We start from the raw sequence: 24,791 nt of genomic DNA, 5'->3' as shown, positions 1-24,791 counted from the left end.
ACTACACAAAGACATTCATTGCAGATTTGTCTCCATTAAAAAAAAATAGAAATGACCTAAATATTTGAAAATAGAATAGAAATAAGATATGTTATGTTTTTATAAGGAAAACTAGGAAGAAATTTTAATGTTAAATACATGTGGCACATCTACTGTGATATAAATGACTAAGATATATTTATATTTTGAATAAAAACGTAATAAAGTACACAGGGATAATCAAAGTATAATACCTGTATGTTTAAAAAAAAACAAAAATAATGTCCACTGAACATTGTGCAGTTGTTATCAGAACCTCTACTTATAAATTCACATGGAAAAGTGTGGAGGAAAGATTTACTTGTCAGCAACAAAGAGAGATATGGCCAGAGGGGATATCGGTGGTAAACAGCATTTTGATTTCTTTACTAAAGAAGGTGTAATGTCAGTATTGCTTCCATAATTAAAATTCATTTAAATCTCTTATTTTGTATTATGGTTTAAGAAGTTGACAGTGCGTAATGAATGAGATTAAAATAAAATATAAACCCAATTCTTTATTCAGATCAGATCAGTCGCTGAGTCGTGTCCGATTCTTTGCGACCCCATGAATCGCAGCACGCCGGGCCTCCCTGTCCATCACCAACTTCCGGAGTTCACTCAGACTCACGTCCATCGAGTCAGTGATGTCATTCAGCCATCTCATCCTCTGTCGTCCCCTTCTCCTCCTGCCCCCAATCCCTCCCAGCATCAGAGTCTTTTCCAATGAGTCAACTCTTTGCATGAGGTGGCCAAAGTACTGGAGTTTCAGCTTTAGCATCATTCCTTCCAAAGAAATCCCAGGGCTGATCTCCTTCAGAATGGACTAGTTGGATCTCCTTACAGTCCAAGGGAGTCTCAAGAGTCTTCTCCAACACCACAGTTCAAAAGCATCAATTCTTCGGTGCTCAGCCTTCTTCACAGTCCAACTCTCACATCCATACATGACCACAGGAAAAACCATAGCCTTGACTAGACGAAGCTTTGTTGGCAAAGTAATGTCTCTGCTTTTGAATATGCTGTCTAGGTTGGTTCACAGCTGAATTCTACGAAAAATTTAGAGAAGAGCTAACACCTATCCTGCTCAAACTCTTCCAGAAAATTGCAGAGGAAGGTAAACTTCCAAACTCATTCTACGAGGCCACCATCACCCTAATACCAAAACCTGACAAAGATCCCACAAAAAAAGAAAACTACAGGCCAATATCACTGATGAACATAGATGCAAAAATCCTTAACAAAATTCTAGCAATCAGAATCCAACAACACATTAAAAAGATCATACACCATGACCAAGTGGGCTTTATCCCAGGGATGCAAGGATTCTTCAATATCCATAAATCAATCAATGTTATACACCACATTAACAAATTGAAAAATAAAAACCATATGATTATCTCAATAGATGCAGAGAAAGCCTTTGACAAAATTCAACATCCATTTATGATAAGAACTCTCCTGAAAGCAGGAATAGAAGGAACATACCTCAACATAACACAGAATATTTTTTAAAAAATTTTATTTATCTTTTAATGGAAGGATAATAGCTTTACAGAATTCTGTTGTTTTCTGTCAAACATCAGCAAGAATCTCCATAGGTATACATTGATTACTACAACCTTTTCTTAGAATCAGGTATTTTAAGAAAGTAGAATTTTATTCTACTTTTTTTTTCCTATTTAGAAAAGTTTATTGAACATAATTCCTGCATCACAATTATTGAAAGAAAAACTTAATTTTCCCTGAAAGCACCCTGTCATTTTACATGATCTATACCTTAAAACTTTTCATATTAAAAATACAGGTTAAATATGAAATTAGTAAAATGCAGCATATCAAACATCATGCTGAGCAAAAACAAGTCCAAAAGAAAAGTTGCCATGTATCAATAGAATAGTTCCCACAGTATTTAAGATGTTTCCTATGTAAATCATATTTGAATGCAATTTTTAGAACCATATTTAAATGTATTTTGCAATTTGTTAACTAAGCATCCACATTTTCCTTCCACCACATAATCAGTTCCTCTGATTACGTTGGCAACATCTGCTAGGATCCACAAAATGCAGCAAGAAGATCAGTTATTTCTCATGATTTGAGAAATCTGGTCCACCTTTAGTGTAGTTTCCTGAGATTTCTGCTCCGCTGAAGTCAAAACCAGGATTTTCTTTCTGGAATCTCCCTAATGTAAGTTTTCTCTGCATTTGGTCTTGAACCCAAGGGTGAGCTGTATATTCATATTCTAGAAGATAAGTCCAACAATTTTTTGCATCTCTCCTCATCTTTGTAAAAACAATATGGATCATTTTTCTATCCTCCAGAGTCCATGTTCCCTCATCAGCTATTGTAGAGTCAAAGAGTTTGCCCTGCCACTACCTTGAGGATCTTGTGGCCACCCATGGCCAGTGCCACATGCTTGCTCTTCAGGCCACACTGGATATCCTGGGTGTGAGTGTCTAGTGGTGCTTGAACTTCAGTGAACACCTCCTTTGAGGTCTTGTACCATTGGCTCCACTGGGTTCCACATGGAACCACCCCACTGCAAGCCTCAAATGGGGCTGACATACTCTAGTTGATTCCTGGCCATGGTGGCACTGAGCAAGCAGCTATTCTACTTTTTCATAATTGTTTTAGCTATTCTTGTTCTTTTGCCCTTCCATTAATTTGTTTTTTGTCCTTCCATAAACTTTTTGAATTAGCTTGTTTATATCTACAAAAGAAATTCTGATGGAATTTTAATTGACATTGTTTTAAATGTATGGATCAATTTAGTGAAAACAGACATCATCACTACATTGAGTTGACCAGTCTATGATACTTATCTCTATTTATTTACTATTTATTTAGGTCTCGATTTCTTTCATTAGCATTTTGTAGCTTTCAACACATAGATCTTGTGCATGTCTTGTTAGATTTATACCTAAATATTGCAATTTTGGAAAATGGTAAGTTTTTTCTGAAGAGGAAATTAATATATTAATGGAGATAATTTGTAAGATTTCTTGTTACATATGAAATGAAACTTGGTGGATATCTCTGGGCACATAACTTTTCAGCTGAAAGGAAAGCCTTCTAAAACTTAAATATTTTATAATAACTTAAGAATCTATTTGATCACTATAGAAGCAACATATACTCATCACAGAAATCAGAGCATTTGAATCAGTTCTAATGAGGTGGATGAAACTGGAGCCTATTATACAGAGCGAAGTAAGTCAGAAAGAAAAACACCAATACAGTATACTAATGCATATATATGGAATTTAGAAAGATGGCAACAATGATGCTATATGGGAGACAGCAAAAGAGACACAAATCAAAGAACAGACTTTTGGACTCTGTGGGAGAAGGCAAGGGTGGGATGAGTTGAGAGAATAGCATTGAAACATGTATATTACTATATGTGAAATAGATCTCCAGTCCAGGTTCGATGCATGAGACAGGGTGCTCAGGGCCGGTGCACTGGGATGACCCTGAGGGATGGGATGGGGAGGGAGGTAAGAGCGGGTGTTCAGGATCGGGGACACATGTACACCCATGGCTGATTCATGTTGATGTATGGCAAAAACCATTACAATATTGTAAAGTAATTAGCCTTCAATTAAAATAAATTAATTAATTAAAATAAAGAAATCAGAGTAAATAACACTCATCATAACTCATCAGAAAATGGTGTTTAAAATTTTTGGTTTCTAATTTTTAAAATTGTAGTTGTATGTAAATACAGTAAATTTTATGTGTTGATCTTGTATCTTTCAACCTTGGGATTTTGTTTGACTGCCTCCCAGGCTGCCAGATGTGAAAAAGCCCACAGAGTGCCAAGCCAGCAAATGACCCTATGCCCTCCTGAAGCTGTACCCTCACTACAAGAGGTTCTTCCAGGTGCCATGGTGCCAAGTGCTTCACCCTCTGAAAAGATCATGGGCTGGCCCACCAGGTACCTGCCCACTCAGCCTAAGCCCTTGGACCCCAGAAAGTAGAGAGGTTTTTTTGCACCAGAGAGGAATCTAAAGACAGCTATACCAGTACCTACTGTGTACTAAACTCTGATGGTGCCCAAGAAGGCTGCTAGGGATGGGAGGAGGCAGGGTCAGGCCTGCACATTGACTTATGGCAATTTCTGTCTATAATCTCATTAAGCAAGAATGTTCTCTTTTCTTTTGATGCAAGAACAATCTCAGCCCAAGTTTCTGTTACCCTCCACGTGGCTGAACTTGCCTGAGCACCTGCACAGGCGCCATTAGGCACTCTGAAAATCAGGGATTTCCTGTGAGGCATGTATCAGACAAGAGACAGAAGAAGGATGGTTACTTGCTCTTTTTAAATTGAAGCTGGCGTGTCCATTAAGGAAGCATTTTTCACCTAGTAGGAATATTCTAAAGTTTTAGGAATTCAGCCTTAGTAGATGTTTGTTTCATGGTCTTTCCTCATCTACAAGGGAGATGCTATGGACTCAATAGTGTCCCCCTAAAATTCATATGTTGAAGCTTAATCCCCAATGTGATGTGTCTGGGGATGGAGCCTTTGGGACATAATGAGGTTTAGATGAGGTTATGAGGGTAGGGCCCTCAATATGAGATCAGAGCTGCAAAGTGACACCACAGAACCTACTTCTCTCCCTCTCTCTCTCTCCCTCCTGACATGTGAGGGCATAGTGAGAAGGTGGCCATGCACAAGCCAGGTAGAGAGTTCACACAAGGTACCAACCATCAAGCCATCTTGATCTCTGGCTTCCCAGGCTCCAGAGCTATGAGAAATAAACATCTGTTGCTTCAGCTACACACAATCTATGATATTCTGTTATGGCACCCTGACCCCACCCTGGTCCTTAATAGCATGTGATTCTGGGAAGATGCCCAAACCCTGGGGCCCCAGTTCTTCATCTGTGCAGCAAACAGGTATGAGGAGCCCTGTCTGTAGGCTGCAAGGATATAAATAAAGCACCTCACGCAGAACCTGGTTTGATCTTTATGATTAGCAGTTATTTGTACTAGTATTTGGATCTCAATTTCACAACTCTGAGCTCTGGGAAATTTTGTTGTTGCTGTTACCTAAGATATCTCAGACAGCATGCAACACAATATGACAGAATGCTAATTTAGCCAGAAACTTTGTTTTATTAATAAAACTCAACACGATCTCCTTCCTTGAGGATCTACTACTTAATTCAGGCATGGAGGAGTCTTCCCCAGCTGGATGCAACTCAAAGCTTCTACAATTTGTCAAGAACCAACTCCTTCTCTCCCTCCCAGCTGCTCTTCCATCCAAACTATGATTTTCACTAATTCTACCTCCACCAAAAATCTATACACTGCTTGAGTTGCCCCTAATACTCTCAAGATTACCTAATAATAATGCCATGGACTCTGGCTCTCCCAGACCAGGGACAACAGTGCTTGTCCACGGACTTCTTGGCATCACTCTCAAGGAATGTAACCACATACCGAGAAGAAATTCTAGCAGATGGAGAGTAGAAAACACCTACTTCATCCCTGTGGTCAACAGCAATGTGACAAGTCAGGGCCCCTTCTTGCCCCAGGATGAGGTCTCTCTGGGGTTTACCCAGGATCCAAAAGGACTGTAGTCCACGGAATTCTCCAGGCCAGAATACTGGAGTGGGCAGCCTTTTCTGTCTCCAGGGGATCTTCCCAACCCAGGGACTGAACCTAGGTCTCCTGCATTGCAGGTGGATTCTTTACCAGCTGAGGCACAAGGAAGCCCTCCAAAAGGACACCTCATAGCAAAGATCCATTTCAGACTTTCCCCTCACCCCCAAGACACACAGTTTGCAGGTCTGAGGGCTGCCACCACTGAGCTTCATCACAATCACCTCTCATAGTCATCTTTCACAGGAACTCCAGCTTCCCAAAGCCCCAAACTGCCCTGGCTCTGGCACTGACACTCAAGTGCTCCTTCTGGAGCCCCGTCACCTCGCCCCATGTTGCCCTGTTCTGTGGGATTAGGGGACATCTCTCCATTTTCCTTCTGTGACTGCAGTTCCTAGACCATCGCTCTAGGTGTGGGGGTGTCCTGCTTCTCCCAGTGTCCCCACTGCTAACACAGGGCCTTCCACAGAGCACAGGCTCTGTGAAGGTCTTGGGAATAAATGAGCCAGTGAGCAGAGGCTTATTCATTCAGATTTTCTACTTTATTAAATAAGCCAAACAAATCCAGGTTGTACATATATATTTTAATTTTACAGAATGACAGAAAAAGAGGATAAGAATTCAATAATTAACAACCATTTACTTTTATTTCTCTATTTCTTGACCCCATTAATTATACTGCTATTACTTTCACATTTCCAAGTAAATTCCTGTTCCAACACTGTTATCTAATTTGGGATCACAAACCATGACTGAAGGCTTCTTAATTGATTTTACAAATAGCAAACCTCAGTCTTGAATTGGATAAGTACAAATACACGTGAGATCAACATGAACTCAGATCAATTTTATCATACCTTAAATAACCCGGGAAAATCCAAATAAACAGAGACAGCTTAGCTGTACAAAATGATAGACAAAAAGTATAAGAAGCAAGACTTCACTACAATCACTTTTTATTTTAGACTTCTTCCACCAACTATGTAACTACTAAGTAAGTTCACATTTCCAAAATCATTCTAATTCCATATTATCTTGTTCAAAACCATGAAATAAAATGGAAGAGTTCCTAACTTCCTTTTACAAAATAGCAAAACTCTTGTTCTTGAAATGGGTAAGTACAAACATGGTGTGATCAATGTCACTGACAGTTAAACACTGAAACTCATTAAGCCTTCTATTAAAAAGCAGTAATACTTGAAAAATTCCTAAAGAAAATAGAGGTGAGTCCCCATGTCATTGTAGAGAAAAGGAACACAAAGATGCCACATACCAGGTTCCCCCAATGGGCCCAAGTCCTCACTGCTAAGAAGGCTTACTGCTCCCTCTTCAGTCACAGAGGGAAAGATCAGCCTCCCTTCCTGCTCCCAGGACAAGCTGTTGGATGTGGGCCTGGAAGGAGCCTGGCTGCTTCTCTGGCTCAGAGTTCCCCTTTCTCCTCCCTCGCAGCCTCTGCAGAGGGGGTGGAAGGAACTGGGACCTTTTCAACTGACTCTGTCCAGATACTCCAGGACTTCAGACTTGCTGGTCTCCACATAGGCCCGGGGACCCCACAGGAACTCAGAGCAAGCAGGGTTGCTGTCAGGCACCTGCCGGTACTCTAGGTAACCTTCCTGCACCCACACTTGGGTCAGCAGCTCCCTGGGCTCCCCATAGATGTAGTGCTCACTCCCAGGATACACCCCTATCCTACTGAGTGCGCCCCAGATCGCCTCCTCAGGAGCGGAGTTGACCTCCACAGCAATCAGGCACAGGACTATCACCAGGAGGCCAGCCTTGGGCAACCTCTGCTCATCCCTCAGCATCTCATTGAGGGTGAGGCCCAGGGTGGGGACCAGGATATAGGTGTACTCACTGGGGTCCACCTCCTTCACCTCCAAACCAAAGACCAGCTGCAGGTACTCTGAGGCTTGACCGAGGACCACCACGAAGTGGTCCTGGTAATCTCTGAGGACACTATTCAGCAATTCTGCTTTTGTGGTCGGCTCCCTGGCAAAATACCTACTGAGCAGGAATTGTGCCAGCTCATTCTTCTTCACCCGTAGTGCATCTTGGAGTGAGGAGCTGGCATCTTCGTGGTCATGCGAGGTGCTTGGCACTTCATCTTGCCCGCTGGGGCCATGGTCTTCAGATTGGCTCCCTGGAGTGTCAGCCATGGCAGTGGGAGAGAGGCAGACACCCACAGGACTCTGGGGGAGACTGGCTGTTTCAGCAGCAGCCATCTCCTCCAGGGTGCCCCAGACCGGGAGAGAGGAGGAAGAGGAAGCTGCATTTCCTTCCTCCACCTGCTCCACCACCTCCACCACCTCCACCTCCTCCACCTGCTCTTCTTCCTCCATCTGCTCCTCTTCCTCCATCTGCTGCTCCTCCTCTTCTTCCTCCTCCTCCTCCTCCTCACTCCAAACGAACTGTGCCTCCATCAGATCCTCATCCTCTCCTAGATTCTGAAAGAATCTCTCAGGCAGGCGGAGCTCATGCATCCCAGGCATGATGACTGGCATCGAACTGCAGACAGAAGTGAGGAAGGGGGACAGATGGGGACCACAGGCCTGTGGGAGAGGGGGTTTGTGAGCAGCCTTGGCTGAGAAACCCACCCTGGGACGTCTGACTCAGGCCACTTATAGGTCTCCTCTTGAGGGGTGCTCTCGGGCTTCATAGACGAGCTCCTGCTGAGCGGCCTGACCCCTTGGCTACCTGAAGGAGGATGTGAGGTGGCTCCCTAGGGTGCAGCCAGCACAGCTTAAGGTTCCGGGGCTGACACAGCAGGGGAATTAGGGTCTTGTGGGGTCCCCTCTGTTCTGGAATAGGGAGTCCCTGGTGCACACTCAGAGGAAACAACTCACCTTGACTCCTGGCACTGCCTAGACCTCCTCTGCTTTCTGACCTCAGGACACTGGCCTCAGACCTCTGCCTTCACCTTCTGGTTCCTGGAGCCCCTGTGAGAGAAATGGAGGGGGCACCTTGGGGGTAGACTGTGGCACAGACTTACGCCTTCTGTGATGGTAGGAGGGGTGGAATCTGTGAGGTCCCCCCATTGTACAGTAGGAGGTCCCCTCGGGGATCCCTTGTAGTGCTCACCTTTCCCCTGGCCGGCCTGGACCCTCCCCTTTGGGGACCTGCAGGGAAACTCTCAGAACAAGACCCGAATCTGGAGAGAAAGCACTGAAGGGCCCCACATGCGGCTGCACCTGCCCAGGGCCTCCCGCGAGTCCTAGGTTGGGGAGATGCTTGGGCCTCAGCTTCTTCTCATGTCCTGCCAGGCCTTCCAGCACTGACCACAGGGGCGGGGGTCTACTCAGTCCTCCCTCGGGGTCCGGGGAGTCCACCCTCAGCAGACCTGAAGCCTCCGCCCTCTGCCCAAACACGTCACCTCCCGAGGCCCTAAGCCAGAGGTCAAGAAAATGCTCACCCTGGCTCACCCCGTTCCAGGGCCTCCATGAGCCCCCACAAGGGCCAGGATCCCTGCCTCCCTATTGCGGTATAACCACCTCAGTCATTCCTCACATGGAACCTAGACTCCAGGCAGGACTGGGGATTGTCCCGTCTGCCATTTTGAGACCCCCGCAACTTTCACAAGGTCCCCAGTCTCTCTGAGACCCGATGTCAGGCTATGCTGCACATGGTCGTTCCACCCGGGGACTACCAGGGTCCCCTCTGGGGTGCGGCTCCCCTCACTCCTCCCTCAGGGGCCTCACCTTGAACCCCGCTAGGACCTGGACTCTGTCTTCTCCGTACCTCAGGCGCGGCTTCTCACACCATGGCCCCGGTCTCTCTGAGACCCGGATGTCAGGAAGTCCGCCCCTTATACCAGGTCCCCAGTCTGAGACCCGGATGTCAGGAAGTCAGCGCATGCGTGTTGTGCTCATCCTACTCCATGGTCGCCCTGGACTGACAACAGAGATGGGCTTCTCTGGGGCCCAGGGTCTTTTAGTCCCTCCTCAGGGTCCTTAACTTGACGCCCCGCAGACCTGGGAATCGGCCCACCTGAGGCCTCTCCCCATATGTGAGGTGCCCAATCTGAGACCCTGAGGTCAGGAAGTCAGCCCCCTGTACCAGGTCCCCCGTATGAGACCCGGATGTCAGGAAGTCAGGCCATGCCTGTTGTGCTCATCGTACCTCAGGGTCACGCAGGACCAACAGCCAGGATGGGCTTCTCTTGGTCTCCTCTGATTGGGGTCCAGCATCCCCTCAGTCCTCCCTCACCCAAACTGCTTCAGAACCTAAGAATCTCCCCTCCAATCTCTGAGGCCCTGCCCCTTATATCAAGTCTCCAATGTCTCTGAGACCCCGAGCTCATGCCCCCACCAGAGTCGCCCCGGGCTGACCGCAGGTGCTGGGACCTGTGGGATTCCCTGCGTCCTCCCTCAAGATCCTCATCTTGAGTCCTGGCAGGCCCAGGGATGCCCCTTTTGTTGACTGGAGGCGGAACCCTCACACCAAGGCCGTCACTGCCCTGAGACCCCCCAGGGGGAGTCTGTGGACATGACATCAGGGCTCCAAGCCCAGAGCTTCCCAAAGCTGAGATGATGCCCCCGGCCATCCTCAACACTCCTTCTGCTCTTCACTCTGACTCTCAGCAGGTCTGGGTACCACCCTCTCACCCCGACCTTGCTCCCCTTAGAACCAGGCTCTCCCCAGCTAGGACCCCTGAGAGGCAAGCGGGAGAAGGGGGCTCATTTCTACAACCCTGCCGGGGTCTCCCAGGGCTGAAAGCATTGACAACCTGGATGCCCTGGGGTCCCAGAGCCCCCCTCAGGGTTCTAGCTTGACTCCTAGCACAGCTGGGCTCCTTCACTCTGCTGACCTGAACCCAGACACCTGATCCAGGCCTCACTCCTCCCCTCCCATCGGGATCAGTGACGTCACATCTGGACGCCATGACCCCTGGTCCCCCAGGGCTGTTGGGAGGGCTGCACATGCATCCTCTGGGGACCCTCAGTCTCCTCTGGTTCTCACCTTGAGTCTCCGTAGGATGTGGGCCCCTCCCACTGCCCATCTGAGACTGCACCCCACAGACCAAGCCTCTGACTCCCCACGTTCACTGAGAAAGTGAGAGGGAGGTGGGAGGCTCAGCTTGACAGCCTGGACTGGGGCCTCTAGGAGTCCCAGCAGGGGTGGAGTTGTATTCTACGGGACCCTCTGTTCCGGGGTGACTGGACCCCCTCATCCTCACTCAGGAGGGGGTCTCATTAACCCTTGAGAGAAGGCTGCAGTCCCAGCACAGATGCTGGATGGGGAGCTGCTGTGCCCATGACCTTGGGGGAGCACAGGTAACCAGATACCTTCCCATGGGGGCCCCTCAGCAGCAACCAGATTTCAGAATCCCTTTGTTCTGTCAGGTTTCTTTTCTACACTGAAGAGGTTGAACAGTGGAATTTGGTGAAGTCCTGTTGTTTTCAGGTTGTCTGCATTGTCCAGAAAACTCAGCAGTGGCCACAGTACTGGAAAAGGTCAGTTTTCATCCCAATCCCAAAGAAGGGCAATGCCAAATAATTCGAACTACTGCACAATTGCACTCATTTAACATGCTAGCAAAATTCTTCAAGCTAGGTTTCAATAGTACGTGAACCAAAAACTTCCAGATGTACAAGCTGGATTTAGCAAAGACAGAGACCGACAACAGCATTGTCCAGTGCTGATATAATATATATAAGTATATATATAATTTCATGACAGAATACCTACCCTTACTATTTGTGGTTAACACGTTTTTCTATTTTTCATCTATTCCTTCGGTCAGTTCAGCTCAGTTACTCAGTCATGTCCGACTCTTTGCCACCCCAAGGACTGAAGCACATCAGGCTTCCCTGTCCACTATCTCCTGAGTTTGTGCAAACTCATGTCCACTGAGTTGATGATGCCATCCAACCATCTTATTCTCTTTTGCCTCCTTCTCCTCCTGCCCTCAATCTTTCCCAACATCAGGGTCTTTTCCAAGGAGTCACTTCCTCGCATTAGGTGACCAACGTATTGGAGCTTCAGCTTCAGCATCAGTCATTCCAATGAATATTCAGGGTTGATTTCCTTTAGGATTGACTGGTTGGATCTCCTTGCAGTACAAGGGACTCTCAAGAGTCTTCTCCAGCACTACAGTTCAAAAGCATCAATTCTTCAACCCTCAGCCTTTTTTACAGTCCAACTGTCACATCCGTACATGACTACTGAAAAACCATAGCTTTGACTATACAAATCTTTGTTGGCAAACTGATGTCTCTGCTTTTTAATATGCTGTTTAGTTTTTCATAGTTTTTCTTCCAAGGAGCAAGCATCTTTTTAAAAATTTTATGGCTGCAGTCACCATCCAGATTGACTTTGGAGCCCAAGAAAATAGTCTGTCACTGTTTCCATTGTTTCCCCATCTATTTGCTATGACATGATGGGACCAGATGACATGATGGGACCAGGTGCCATGATCTTAATTTTTTGAATGTTGAGTTTTAAGCCACCTTTTCCACTTTCCTCTTTCACCTTCATCAGGAGGCTTTTTAGTTCCTCTTTGCTTTCTGCCATAAGGGTGGTGTTATTTGCATATCTCAGGTTATTGATATTTCTCCTGACAATCTTGATTCCAGCTTGTGCTTCATCCAGCCCAGCATTTTACATGATGTACTCTGCATATGGCTCAGATGGTAAAGAATCTGCTCACAATGCGAGAGACCCAGCTTCGATCCTTGGGTGGGGAAGATCCCCTGGAGAAGGGAATGGCAACCCACTCCAGTATTTTTGCCTGGATCCATGGACAGAGGAGCCTGCAGGGCTACAGTCCATGGGATAGCAAAGAATTGGACACGACTGAGTGACTTTCACTCAGTGACTTTCACTTTCACTCTGCATGTAAATTAAATAAACGGGGTGAAAATACACAGCCTTAACACACTCCTTTCCCAATTTTGAACCAGTTTATTGTTCCATGTTCGGTTCTAACTGTTGCTTCTGACATGCATACAGGTTTTTCAGGAGACAAGTAAAGTGGTCTAGTATTCCCATCTCTTTAAGAATTTTCCAGTTTGTTGTAATCCACACAGTCAAAAGTTTTAGTATAGTCAATAAAAAAGAAATACATTTTTCTGGAATTTTCTTATGATCCAACAGATGTTGGCAATTTAATATCTGGTTCCTCTGCCTTTTCTCAACCCAGCTTGTACATCTGGAAATTCTTAGTTCACGTATTGTTGAAGCTTAGCTTGAAGGATTTTGAGCATTAACTTGCTATCATGTAAAATGAGTGCAATTATCTGGTAGTTTGAACATTCTTTGGCATTGCTTTCCTTTGGGATTAGAATGAAAATTGACCTTTTCCAGTCCTGTGGCCACTGCTGAGTTTTCCAAATTTGCTGGCATACTGAGTATGGCACTTTAACAGCATCATCTTTTGGGATTTGAAATAGCTCAGCTGAAATCCCATCACCTCCACTAGCTTTGTTTGTAGTGATGCTTCCTAAGGCCCACTTGACTTTACACTCCAGGATGTCTGGCTCTAGGTGAGTGACCATACCATCGTGATTATCCAGGTCATTAAGCCCCTTTTAAATGATTCTTCTGTGTATTCTTGCTACTTCATCTTAATCTCTTCTGCTTCTGTTAGGTCCATAGAATTTCTGTCCTTTATTTTGCCCATCTTTGCATGGAATGTTCCTTTGATATCTCTAATTTTCTTGGAGAGATCTCTAGTCTTTCCCATTGTATTGTTTTCTTCTATTTCTTTGCATTGTTCACTTAAGAAGGATTTCTTATCTCTCCTTGCTATTCTTTGGAACTCTGCATGCATTTGGGTGTATCTTTCACTTTCTCTTTTGTCTTTAACTTCTCTTCTTTTCTCAGCTATTTGTAAGGCCTCTTCAGACAACCATTTTGCCTTCTTTCATTTCTTTTTCTTTGGGATGGTTTTGATCACTGCCTCCTGTACAATGTTACAAATCTCAGTCCATAGTTCTTTAGGCACGCCTATGGTAGAAACTTAGATTATTGATTTTAGATCCTTTTTCTTTTCTAATTTATGCTTTCAATGCTATAAATTTCCATTAGCACTGCTTTTGCTGCAGCCTACAAGTTTTGATAAGTTTTGCTTTTATTTTCATTTAGTTCAAGATATTCTTTTCATTTCTCTGAGATTTCTACTTTGACCCATATATTATTTATAGATCTGTGGTTTAATTTTCAAGTAGTTTGGAATTTGTCAACAATTTTTGTTATTGATTTCTAGCCGAATTCCATTGTAGACTGAGAAGGTGTGTTTTATGGCCCTTAATGTGATCTATTTTGGTGCATGTTTCACGTGATCTTGAGAAGAATGTTTATCCTGCTGTTGTTGGATGAAGCAGTCTATAGATGTCAATTACATCCAGTTGACTGCTGATGTTTTTGGATTCAGTTATGTGAGAGGAGCTACCCCAGGCCCGAGGTCAGGGATGGCGGCTGAGAGGAGCAACCCCACGTCCAAGGAGCAGTGGCTGCATGGGCACAGGAGGGCCGAGAGAAGCTACTCCATGTTCAGGGTCAGGAGGGGCGGCTGTGAGGAGATACCCCTTGTCCAAAGTAAGGAGCAGCAGCTGCACTTTGCTGGAGCAGCCGTGAAGAGATACCCCACATCCAAAGTAAGACAAACCCAAGTAAGATGGTAGATGTTGTGAGACGGCATCAGAGGGCAGACACACTAAAACCATAATCACAGAAAACTAGCCAATCTGATCACATGGACCACAGCCTTGTCTAACTCAATGAAACTAAGCCATGCTGTGTCCTGGGGCCACCCAGGACGGGCGGGTCCTGGTGGAGAGGTCTGACAGAATATGGGCCACTGAAGAAAGGAATGGCAAACCACTTCAGTATTCTTGCCTTGAGAACCCCATGAACAGTATAAAAAGGCAAAATGATAGGATACTGAAAGAGGAACTCCCCGGGTCGGTAGGTGCCCAATATGCTACTGGAGATCAGTGGAGAAATAACTCCAGAAAGAATGAAGGGATGAAGCCAAAGCAAAAACAATACCCAGTTGTGGATGTGACTGGTGGTAGAAGCAAGGTCTGATGCTGTAAAGAGCAATCTTGCATAGGAACCTGGAATATTAGGTCCATGAATCAAGGCAAATTGGAAGTGGTCAAACAGAAGATGGCAAGAGTGAACGTCGACATTCTAGGAATCAGCAAACTAAAATGGACTGGAAGGGGTGAATTTAACTCAGATGACCATTATATCTACTATTGTGGGCAGGAATCCCTTAAAAGAAATGGAGTAGCCATCATGGTCAACAAAAGAGTCTGAAATGCAGTACTTGGATGCAATCTCAAAAATGACAGAATGATCTCTGTTCGTTTCCAAGGTAAACCATTCAATATCACAGTGATCCAAGCCTATCCCCCAATCAGTAATGCTGAAGAAGCTGAAGTTGAACGTTTCTATGAAGATCTACAAGACCTGTTAGAACTAACACCCAAAAAGGATATCTTTTTCATTATAGGGGACTGGAATGCAAAAGTAGGAAGTCAAGAAATACCTGGAATAACAGGCAAATTTGTCCTTGGAGTATGGAATGAAGCAGGGCAAAGGCTAATAGAGTTTTGCCAAGAGAATGCACAGGTCATAGCAAACACCCTCTTCCAACAATACAAGAGAAGACTTTACACATGGACATCACCAGATGGTCAACACCGAAATCAGATTGATTATATTCTTTACAGCCAAAGATGGAGAAGCTCTATACAGTCAGCAAAAACAAGACTGGGAGCTGACTGTGGCTCAGATCATGAACTCCTTATTGCCAATTCAGACTTAAATTGAAGAAAGTAGGGAAAACCACTAGACCATTCAGGTATGACCTAAATAAAATCCCTTATGATTATACAGTGGAAGTGAGAAATAGATTTAAGGGACTAGATCTGATAGATAGAGTGCCTGATGAACTATGGACGGAGATTTGTGACATTGTACAGGAGACAGGGATCAAGACCATCCCCATGGAAAAGAAATGCAAAAAAGCAAAATGCCTGTATGAGGAGGCCTTACAAATATCTGTGAAAAGAAGAGAAGGGAAAAGCAAAGGAGAAAAGGAAAGATATAAGCATCTGAATGCAGAGTTCCAAAGAATAGCAAGGAGAGATAAGAAAGCCTTCCTCAGCAATTGATGCAAAGAAATAGAGGAAAACAACAGCATGGGAAAGACTAGAGATCCCTTCAAGAAAATTAGAGATACCAAGGGAACATTTCATGCAAAGATGGGCTCGATAAAGGACAGAAATGGTATGGACCTAACAGAAGCAGAAGATATTAAGAAGAGGTGGCAAGAATACACAGGAAAACTGTAAACAAAAGGTCTTCACAACCCAGATAATCACAATGGTGTGATCACTCACCTAGAGCCAGACATCCTGGAATGTGAAGTCAAGTGGGCCTTAGGAAGCATGACTACGAACAAAGCTAGTGGAGGTGATGGAATTCCAGTTGAGCTATTTCAAATCCTGAAAGATGATGCTGTGAAAGTGCTGCACTCAATATGCCAGCACATTTGGAAAACTCAGCAGTGGCCACAGGACTGGAAAATGTCAGTTTTCATTCTAATCCCAAAGGAGGGCAATGCCAAAGAATGCTCAGTCTACCACACAATTGCACTCATCTCACACGCTAGTAAAGTAATGCTCAAAATTCTCCAAGCCAGGCTTCAGTGCTATGTGAGCCGTGAACTTCCAGATGTTCAAGCTGATTTTAGAAAAGGCAGAGGAACCAGAAATCAAATTGCCAACATCTACTGGATCACCGAAAAATCAAGAGAGTTCCAGTAAAACATCTGTTTCTGCTCTATTGACTATGCCAAAGCCTTTGACTCTGTGGATCACAATAAACTGTGGAAAATTCTGAAAGAGATGGGAATACCAGACCACCTGACCTGCCTCTTGAGAAACCTATATGCAGGTCAGGAAGCAACAGTTAGAACTGGACATGGAACAACAGACTGGTTCCAAATAGGAAAAGGAGTACGTCAAGGCTGTATACTGTCACCCTGCTTATTTAACTTATATGCAGAGTACATCATGAGAAACACTGGGCTGCATGAAGCACAAGCTGGAATCAAGATTGCCGGGAGAAATATCAATAACCTCAGATATGCAGATGACACCACCCATATAGCAGAAATTGAAGGGGAACTAAAAAGCCTCTTGATGAAAGTGAAAGAAGAGAGTGAAAAAGTTGGCTTAAAGCTCAACATTCAGAAAACGAAGATCACGGCATCTGGTCCCATCACTTCATGGGAAATAGATGGGGAAACAGTGGAAACAATGGCTGACTTTATTTTTTTGGGGGGGCTCCAAAATCACTGCAGATGGTGATTGCAGCCATGAAATTAAAACATGCTTACTTCTTGGAAGGAAAGTTATGACCAACCTAGATAGCATATTCAAAAGCAGAGACATTACTTTGCCAACAAAGGTCTGTCTAGTCAAGGCTATGGTTTTTCCTGTGGTCATGTATGGATGTGAGAGTTGGACTGTGAAGAAAGCTGAGCACCGAAGAATTGATGCTTTTGAACTGTGGTGTTGGAGAAGACTCTTGAGAGTCCCTTGGTCTGCAAGGAGCTCCAACCAGTCCATCCTAAAGGAGATCAGTCCTGGGTGTTCATTGGAAGGACTGATGCTAAAGCTGAAACTCCAATACTTTGGCCATCTCATGCAAAGTGTTGACTCATTGGAAAAAACCCTGGTGCTGGGAGGGATTGGGGGCAGGAGAAGGGGACGACAGAGGATGAGATGGCTGGATGGCATCACCAACTCGATGGACATTAGTTTGAGTGGACTCCGGGAGTTGGTGATGGACAGGGAGGCCTGGCGTGCTGCAGTTCATGGGGTCACCAAGAGTCGGACACACCTGAGTGACTGAACTGAACTGAACTGATGTTCTTATCGAATTTCTGCCTGCTTGAATCTGTCCCTTTCTGATACAAGGATGTTGAATTCTCCAACTGTGATGATAGTGTATTTATCTATTTTTCTTTGTGATTCTCTCATTTTTTGTCCCACATAGTTTGACATTCTCTTGTTAGGCACATATGCCTTAAGGATTGTTATATCTTCTTGAGGCATTGACCCCTTTGTCTTCATGAAATGGCCTTTTTTTTACCTGATAACTTTTTTTTTTCACTTTGATGTCTTCTCTGTTTGCAATTCATATACTACCTATACTTCCTTTGGTCAGTATCAGCATGGTATGTTTTTCTTCATCCATTTACTTTTATAAAATTATGTATTTGGCTATGTCAGGTCTTAGTTTTGGCACATGGGCTCCAGAGTGTGTGGGCTCAGTGATTGTGGCATGTGGGCTTAGTTGCTCCATGGTATGTGGAATCTTCCTGGACCAGGAATCCGACTTTTGTGCCCTGCATTGCAAAGTGAAGTGAAGTGAAGTGAATGTCGCTCAGTCGTGTTTGACTCTTTGCCACCCCATGGACTACTGGCCAGAATACTGGAGTGAGTAGCCTTTCCCTTCTCCAGGGGATCTTCCCAACCCAAGGATTGAACCCAGGTCTTCTGCATTGCAGGTGGATTCTTTACCAGCTGAGCTACAAGGGAAGCCCAAGAATACTAGATTGAAAGGTGAATTCTAAACCACTGGACCACCAGGAAGTCCCCTACTTTTAATCCATATAGCTCTTCATATTTAAAGTGGGTACTGGAAAACAACATAGTAATAAATCTTTTTTTTTATCCATTCTGATAATCTCTATGTTTTAATTGGTGCATTTAGACCATTGATATTCAAAGTGATTACTGATATAGTTGGATTAATAGTTACCACACTTGTTGTTCTCTATTTGGTGCCCTTGTTCTTTGTTCCTATTTTTGTCTTCTGCTTTTTTTCTGCCTTTTGTGGTTTTTATTCAGCATTTTATATGATTCCATTTTTATTCCAAAATTGATAGCATATCAAGTATGCTTTAATTTTTTTTTGTTATTTGTTGACTTATAGTGTGCAATATACTTTTAAGGCTAATCCATGTCTACTTTCACATAACACTATATTGCTTCATGGTTAGTGTTACTACATTAAAATAACAAGATAATCCTAATGTCTCCTTCCTTCCCCTTATAATATTGCAATCATTTACTTCACTTTTATATAAGCATACATAAATATGTGTACACATATTTATATGTACACATATACACATGTATATGTGTATATATACATTCATATGACATTAATATAAATAAACATACATGCAAAAACATTGTTGGCATTATTTTCAACAAAGTATTATCTGTTAGATGAATTAAATTTTTTAAAAAAATTTGTTTTTATTTACTCTCACTTATTCCCTCTCTGATGTTTTTCCTTACTCTCTGTAGATTTGAGTTCCTGACTCATATTACTTTCCTTCTCTCTAAAGAACTTCTTTCAAAATTTCGTGCAAAGCAGAGCTACTGGAAACAAATTCCTCAATTTTTGCTTTTCTGATAAAATCTCTATTTCTTCTTCATATTTGAAGGGTAATTTTGCAGGATACAGAATTCTAGGGTTTTTTTTTTCTTCTTTTCCTCTGAACAGCTTAAATATTTAACATTACTCTTTTCTTGCTTGTGTGGTTTCACACAAGGAGAGGTCAGATGTAATTCTTCTATTTGCTCCTCCATAGGTAGGTGTTTTATCCCCGCTCTGACTTCTTTCAAGATTTTTTTAAACTCATTTTTGATTTTCTATGGTTTTTAAAATGATATTCCTAGGTGTAGGGTTTTTGTTTTTGTTTTTAACATTTGTCTCACTTGATTTTCTCTGAACTTCCTGGATCTGTGGTCTATTTTCAGTCATTAATTTAGGGAAATGCTCACTCATTATTATTTCATCTATTTCTTCTCTCATTTTCTCTCTCTTTTTCCTTTTGGTATTATCACTACACTTATGTTACACCTTTTATAGCTTTACCACAGTCCTTGGATATTATGTTCTTTTTCCCCCTAGTTTTCATCCTCTTTGCTTTTCAGAAATGAAGTTTATATTGAGATATCCTTAAGCTCAGAGATTGTTTCCTCAGCCACGTTCAGGCTACTAATAAACCTAGCAAATATATTTTCATTTCTGTTAGCGTTTTTGATGACTTAGCATTTATTTCAGGTTCTTTCCTGGGATTCCCATCTCTCTTCTTACATTGCCCATGTGATGTCTTGCATACTGTCTACTCTATCCATTAGAGCCATTACATATTAATCATCCTAACATTCCTGCGAGGTCTGATTCTGATGTTTGCTTTTTCTCTTTAAATTGTGTTTTAACCTTTTGATATGCCTTCTAACTTTTTTTGATAACTGGACACAATTACTGGATAAAAGGAACTGCTGTAAATAGCCTTTAATGTGGTGGTAAGGTGTCAGCGGAGGGGAAATTTTCTGTAGTCCTGTGTTAGGTCTCAGTCTTTTAGTGAGTGAGCCTATGTCTCTGAACTGTGAACTTCACAAGTATTGATATTTCTCATTTTCTCTGCCTCCACACCTTGCTTGCCATGGGATGACTATACTGAGCTGGAGTTATTTCTCTACTTCCACACACAAGGCTACAACCGACTTGAGTTGGGTATTTTCCTTCCCTGTAGTCAGTTACACTTTGATAATACCATAGTAGGTTATGCTCTGGTTAACTAGTTTCTTCTGAGGCTAGGACTTGTTGAGAAGAATAGCATGCTTTATTGTATTTCAAAATGGTTCCTTTGCACCATTGGAAGGAGTAGCAACTTCCAATTTTCTTACATGCAGAACTGGAAATTCAAAGCCTAAAAATTATTTTTGAGAAAGCTATAAAGAGGATGAGAGAGATAAAATATCATTTGGAGGAGATTCTATGGTTCAGGGGTATTTTGTTTTATTTTATTTATTATTAGTTATAAAGAGACAAACATGTTTAACTGCTGGTGACATGGTTTATCCCAAGAATGCAAAGAAATTTAACACTAGAAAATAAGGCAGCAACAGAAAGAGTTGAGATGATGTTAATTATGGCAGGGAGGAGAGGAAATGGTAGCTCCTTCTGCCCCCTTTTTCCAGCACTGATAGTCTTGTTACCTTCATAGGCTTTTGTTTTCAAAGAGCAGGAACTTAGCAGTGGCTTGGGAGAAAGCCACTTGGGCCAATAATTTGTTTATTCTGCCTCCCATTGTACCAGTCTTTTTGCTATCTCTGGAGCTCTGGACAGTGGGTCTTGACCCACTCATACATGTATGACTTGACAGTAAGTTTCCAGATGCTCACAACAAAGGGATATTGGGCTGACTACTGACAGCTTGAACAAACATAGGTGTCTTTTACTGACTTGGAGCTAGTGCCAGGTTGTTGACATATGATGGGGACAATATCATACCTCTCTTCCCACATGAGTGAGAGCTCTTGCTAGCCAGAAGGACTTGGAGGCCTTGGCCTCTCTCCTTTTTTGCTCTGGTGAAGGTGTCCTTCAGATACTCCTGTCTTGCAGAAAACCTTTTCTGTAGATCCTCACTATTTAATGGGGCAACAGAGGGGCCTCTCTCTTTTCCAAGTCAAGGGTACTCTAAATGGGGAGAGGGCAGGAATCATGAACTTATTTCACAGTGATCACAGAGCTTCCAGAGATGCCAGTGGAAGGGCATCCCCCTCTGGCACATGAGCTACCACCAGTCTTGGCAGGATGTCATAATGTGTCTTAATGAAGTCCTTCAACTGTCAAAATGGGATTTGGGTGGAAAGGCTACATGTTGGCAGTCTTATTCTTGCAGTGAGGATGGAGTCGTACATAAATATGACCACAAGGCCATTAGCTGAGGGACCCTACAGAAAGAAGGAATACATTTTGGCCATCTCATTCACCCATGAGGCATTGCTAGCTCAGAACTAGGCCTACCACTCTCTCTGCTCCACAGAGTCCATTTCGACAGTCCTCACCTGTGACAGGGCTCTCAGAATAATTCAGAAATCCTGAGATTCCAAAAGAAGTTTACTTGTAGTTTTGTCAGGGATTTCACTGAAGACTGAAGTCATTCACCTTTAGGTCTAGTCTACTTTGTTCAGGACTCAGCTATGGTGGAGTTTACTTGCTCCTCAGTTTTGGTTTTAGCATCCTGGGTGCAGTTAATCTCTCCTTGTAGCTAGCATTGAGTATAAATCCTCAGTGGTGAACCTAGAGACAGCTAGGGGATAAGTTTCAGCTGTTAGCCACCATGACTTCTGGAATTTTGGTAGTGCATCCCATTTGAAACAGCAAAGGGTATGTCTTCCCTGTTCCTAAGGGAAAGGGCTGAGAGGAATGTCTGCCTACCTAAAGCTCCTTTTGGACACTCTGCCTACACCCACGTACCATGAAGGTCTTACTTCAGCCAGTGGCAACTATCTCAGAAGACAGGTGATTGGCCCAGAGTAGCTGGAAGGACAAATTGGAGTCCTATCCATAGAGAAGGTGCAGCTTCCTCCAGAGGCCAAAGTACCCTCCTTTAACAATGGCAGGAACTCTCACTGATGAATGGCAGCATTTTGGAATTTTAATGTATGTTGCTGTCTCCTGTGTCAAGGTTAAAGATGAGAAGGAAGAAGAGAAAGCAATATCTGTGTGAAGATCAAGGTAAAGTCCCAACGGTTGTTAGTACTACTCAGTGATATATGGTTCATCTCCTTTGGATATATACCAAACTGAACGGCCTGGCTCCTTATAGTTGGGTCAGTGTACACATTCTAGCTAATGAATTGTGAGTGTGGGTGCTGTGTGTCCTTTCCAAGTGCAACACTGAATCACTAGTGTGAGGACCAACCCCCTTCCCTTCCCCTTGCTACAAACATTAGAGCGGCACATGTCACTGAAGCCTCTGTCAGCTTGTCCCTCAGTGGCTGTGATAAGCAGAAACTACTCTGATGACCTGCAGTGGACACACAGTATGAGAAAGAAATAAGTCAGTGGGATTTTGGGATTGTTACCACAGCAGCACCCACCTAACCTCTCCAAATTATTGATTTTCCTATAATAAATTGGGATTATATGACCAGTCATTATCTGGTGGTGTGATGGAGTAGAATGTTTTCTACTCATTGGAAAAGAAGGTGATATTAAAGGGAAACTCTCTAAGAAGCTGATTTGTAATTGAAATTGAGAGATCTAAAGTCAAGGATGCAGGACAGCATTCTATTGCACCAAGTCTTAGCCTGGCTGTTGAAAGAATTTATGTTCAAACTGTGGCCCTTGCTCACCATACAGCTCCTGAATTGGATGAAAACTTGTTTGAGTCCCATGAGGAATAGGCCCTTATCCCCCATAACTTGTTTTCTAATCCTCACTTTCTTTTTTTCCCATTTTCCCTATTATTTTAAAACATATAAGTATAAAAAATGTGCTTATGTTTGTTAAAAAAAAATAATCCTGCCTCAGTCCTGTATACCTTACTAATTCCCTTGAGAGTCTGATGAAGAAGAGAGCTTGGGAGAGACCTGGATAGGGGAAGTGGCATCGTGGCAGCACCAAGGGGGCCCCTGGGAGACCCTTCCAGGGCTCAGAGGAAGCTGAGCCAACATAGGAGCCTGGAAAGAGACCTTTCTGAAAGCCTGGAGAGGTTGTGGCAAGGATCTCTCACCCTGAGAGTTAGGGAAGATGTAAATGAGGAGGGAGACCATACCCCCCTTCTCTTACCCCATATCCCTTAAAGTAGTGGTATAGTTGGTGGGCAGCAAGTGATAATAGGACCATTCAAGGACCACAACTCTACTGGGGCCACAGGTCACTTCCAGAACCTGAGTTGTTGGCAAGAAATTAGCCAGCAGAGAAGAACTCGGAAGCTAAGGTCAGACCCCAGACATACTGTTAAAGGCACCCTTCTACCCACAACTACATTTTCTCTTTCTATGTGTACCTATGACAACACCAGCTCCCAGCCCCTTGAACAGATCACACCTGTTAGGTGTGAATGCACAGCTCTCCTGTTCTGCACTGGGTCACAAAGGATCACAGAGGAGAGAGATTAGGTTATTGTTCCTATTGCAACTCCGAGGTTTTCATCAAAAGGTGCTTGGCAGTGGCCACACTGACAAATGTGGGCCATAGTGATGAGCTTCTGCAGAATTAGCAGGATGTTTTCACGTGACTCTGCAGACTTTTTAAAACCCGATCACACCCTTCTTCTCAGCCTGACAGGGCAGGGCTTTCTTGCTTTTTTATTCTGCACCTCTACATTGGCAAAGGAGGTGTTTTTTTTTTAAGTGTTCTTTATGAAACCCCCTGCAATAGAAATAAGTGTTCACATTGTATTTGACACCACAATGACTTGCCATGTTTTTAAATTTTTGTTTTAAATGATTTGAATGAGTTGTGCAAGAGCATAAAAAATTTCAACTGTGACATCACTATTTTCCTCCTCTTGAAAACCATGGATTCAGATGTCCTGGGGGATGAGGAAATGGATATGCAAAGCTGTGGGGAGGCAAAGGTGATGAATGGAAGGCAGCATTTTCCTGGATCCAGATGGAGGTCCCTCCCAACAGAACAAACAGGAAACGCAATGACTCATAAGCATATTTGCAATTATATATATTTATTTCCTCCTTTTGGCTATTTACAAACCTTTATTTCAGCATATTTTCAGAAACATGAAATTTTATGTTTCTTCATATTTTCCTTTTTAAAAGTGAGGACTGGTCAAGGTTTCTTTCATGCAAAAGTGTGCATTATGAGGACGAAGAGGGAACCAGGTCATCTTGAGCGATCTCTGCTGCTTTGGGCCCTTTTTCCAGTCAGACCATCCAGGACGCATGGCTCTTGGTCCTCTTCCTTTCTTGGTTTTCACTGCCTGGGCCTTGCACCACTCCTGAAGACCTGCATGTATGTGGCTTTGCTGTATTTCATCTGCTTCCAGAATGGCACTGCTTTGGCTGCCCTCTGAAGAATTCAGTTCTGCTAATGACTGCTGATGCTGGGGATGCAACCCAGCAAGATAGTGGATGCAAAGTCTTACGTATGTTGAGTCAATAGAGGTGACCCTGACCAACTGGGGTATTTCATAATTAAAGTACATCAGGGAGACACTGTAACACCCTCCCCCCTCCCTACCCTGAAAACCCAACACTGATAACAGAGATTTCATACTGATCACAGGACATGATACAACAAACACAAACACACTGCACTTTCAGTGGGACAAGTCACGATTTCCTTTAGTGCTCATCACCACAGCAGGGTACCATG

The 24,791-nt window shown here is 43.6% G+C and overlaps 1 protein-coding gene and 1 pseudogene across 1 annotated transcript; both read right to left on the bottom strand.

The window, feature by feature from the left end:
• Positions 1–1,940: 1,940 nt before the first annotated feature.
• LOC102275671 (nudC domain-containing protein 2 pseudogene) lies at positions 1,941–2,583 on the bottom strand (annotated as a pseudogene).
• Positions 2,584–7,108: 4,525 nt separating this feature from the next.
• Positions 7,109–7,846, bottom strand: LOC102277650 (melanoma-associated antigen 9). Its single transcript, XM_005888792.1, has one exon. The coding sequence runs from the start codon at positions 7,844–7,846 to the stop codon at positions 7,109–7,111; it is 738 nt and encodes a 245-aa protein (XP_005888854.1).
• Between the last annotated feature and the right edge of the window lie 16,945 nt (positions 7,847–24,791).

Source organism: Bos mutus, chromosome X (assembly GCF_027580195.1).
Source record: "Bos mutus isolate GX-2022 chromosome X, NWIPB_WYAK_1.1, whole genome shotgun sequence".
In the NCBI taxonomy this organism is placed as follows: domain Eukaryota; kingdom Metazoa; phylum Chordata; class Mammalia; order Artiodactyla; family Bovidae; genus Bos; species Bos mutus.
The sequence above is the reverse complement of the archived record's forward strand: the minus strand, read 5'-3'. Positions and strand labels throughout refer to the sequence as shown.

Excerpts from the sequence above, each read along its gene's own strand:
- LOC102277650 (XM_005888792.1), bottom strand. The coding sequence starts at position 7,846 with ATGGCTGCTGCTGAAACAGCCAGTCTCCCCCAGAGTCCTGTGGGTGTC.